Here is a 2,402-nt window from a genome sequence, read left to right as displayed (position 1 = left end):
TATATAATATAAAATATAGAAATAATATAAAATATATAGAAGTTATTATTAAGAAAATATAGAATAAATTCTAAAATATACTTTGGAAAATTTGAATGTGACAACATCTATGTATTTTTAAAAATCTTATTATTAATAACTTTTTTACTTACTACTTATTACTTTTTTATGTAAAATACGACCCCATTCCACCCCAACTTTTGCTGCTGTGCTTTGTTTTATCCAGATTTAAACTCCAGGGAGCAGGAGACGTGTCAGCCCGTGCACGTCATCAACGTGGACATCCAGGACAACCACGAGGAGGCCACGCTGGGGGCTTTCCTCATCTGTGAGCTCTGCCAGTGTGTGAGTACAGCAAATCACCCCTCCTGGGGCTGCCACTCGTGCCCTTGGCTTGCTGCTCCAGAAAACTCCTCCTGCGTTTGCAGCTGTTTGTAAAATGCACGTCAAAATGCAAATTTCCACATTCTCCTGCCTTGTATCTGTGGGGTTCCCTGATGAAGACAGGAATGATGAGTCTGACTCCAATCCTGGGGCTGCCATGAATTGCCTTTTCTTCCTGCTCCAGAAAACTCCTGCATTTTGCAGTTGTTCCATTAAAATCCACATCAAATTGCAAATTTCCACATTCTCCTGCCTTGTGTTTGGGGGTTTCCCAGACTTCAGGATTTCACTGCTGCTCAGTAAAGTCCTCATTCCATTCAGAGACTGGACAACTGTAGAGTGGACAGTAATATCCACCTGAAAAACATGTCTGATCATTTGGGAATCTCAGTAAAATCAGAATATCTGTGCCATTGGGAATCTCAATAAAATCAGAATATCTGTGCCATTGGGATTCTCAATAAAATCAGAATATCTGTGCCTTTGGGAATCTCAGTAAAATCAGAATATCTGTGCCATTGGGATTCTCAATAAAATCAGAATATCTGTGCCTTTGGGAATGATCAATAAAACCAGAAATCTGTTCTATGAATACAGAATCTATTCTATAAAAACAGAATTTCTAATCATTTGGGAATGATGAATGGAAATAGAATATCTGTGCCTTTGGGAATGATCAGTAAAAACAGAATATCTGTTCTACAAAAACAGAATATCTGTGCCTTTGGGAATCTCAATAAAAATAGAATATCAGTGCCTTTGGGAATCTCAGTAAAATCAGAATATCTATGCCTTTGGGAATGATCAATAAAAACAGGATATCTGTTCTATAAAAACAGAATCTGTTCTATAAAAACAGAATGTCTAATCAGTTGGGAATGATCAATAAAATCCGAATATCTGTGCCTTTGGGAATCTCAGTAAAATCAGAATATCTGTGCCTTTGGGAGTGATCAATAAAACCAGGATATCTGTGCCTTTGGGAATCTCAAAAAATCAGAAACTTGGCAATGCTGGGAATCTCAGTCAAGTGCAGTTGGGTGCATCTTGCCCAGTGAGATTTCCCAGCAAACCGCCAAAAAATGGGATTATTGGAGTTTTGTAACCATCAAACCCTTGGAGTTTGCTTGCTCAGACTTTTTTTCTCTTCCAGATCCAGCACACAGAAGACATGGAAAATGAAATAGATGAGCTGTTACAGGAATTTGAAGAGAAAAGTGGAAGGACTTTTCTTCATACTGTCTGCTTTTATTAAAGCACCTCTGTCTCTTAGGCCTTAACCCAGATGAGGGGAGCATGTGTTTCAAGTTCTGATTATACTGTATTTTGGAACATGAATATGGATCTTTTTTTGTTTGTTTGTTTGTTTAAAAACTCCTTTTCAGTGTCTTTTTTTGGGTTTTTTTTTCAGGTATTCTGTCACAGGTAGGCAGAGATACTGGTTGGGCTTGTACATATAAAATTAAAATTATACACAAAAGCCACCTATTTAAAAATTCAAATCAAGTTTTTTTCTTTAAATCCTACTTTAATTGTTACAAGTAGGTTTTTAATTATAAAGAGAATGTTTCTTGAATATAAATTTATAATGTATTTTTCCAGCCTTTGGATTTATTTGATTTATTATATTTCAGTTGTGCTTTTTTTTTTTTTTTAATTTTATTTTATTTCAATGTGACAGAATGGCTGAACTCTGTGAGGATGTGAATGGAACAGTGGAAAAACTGAATATCTGTATATTATTAGCTATAAAGTTGGAAGCATCCAATAAAAATGAAAAAACCTTTAAGTTTGTCTGGTTTCAGAATAGAAACTCAGGAAGTTTTGCTGTTCTTTTTGGGGTAAAATATGGAATATTGGGTGAGGTAAATGAGATTGTGAGGCTTTAACTGGATTTAGGGAATTGGGGGCAAGCTCCTGTCAATAGAAATAATTTAAAGTTGTGATTAGGTGGGATCACAGTAATAATCTTTGACAATAAATTTTGTAATAATTTATTGTTATATATAATATATATA

At 35.1% G+C, this 2,402-nt stretch overlaps 1 protein-coding gene across 1 annotated transcript in view; it reads left to right on the top strand.

The window, feature by feature from the left end:
• SSU72 (SSU72 homolog, RNA polymerase II CTD phosphatase) overlaps nt 1-2,173 on the top strand; it is a 21,290-nt gene extending 19,117 nt beyond the window's left edge. Inside the window, exons 4-5 of the mRNA XM_031062492.1 lie at nt 227-345; nt 1,538-2,173. Of these exons, the coding sequence (XP_030918352.1) occupies nt 227-345; nt 1,538-1,639 (221 nt within the window). The 3' untranslated portion in view covers nt 1,640-2,173. The remainder of the gene's footprint in view (nt 1-226; nt 346-1,537) is intronic.
• The last annotated feature ends 229 nt before the right edge of the window (nt 2,174-2,402 follow it).

The sequence above is a fragment of the Geospiza fortis genome, unplaced genomic scaffold (genome assembly GCF_000277835.1).
Source record: "Geospiza fortis unplaced genomic scaffold, GeoFor_1.0 scaffold37, whole genome shotgun sequence".
NCBI classification, from domain to species: Eukaryota; Metazoa; Chordata; class Aves; order Passeriformes; family Thraupidae; genus Geospiza; species Geospiza fortis.
Note: the sequence above shows the minus strand (reverse complement) of the source record. Positions and strands in the feature narration are given on the sequence as shown.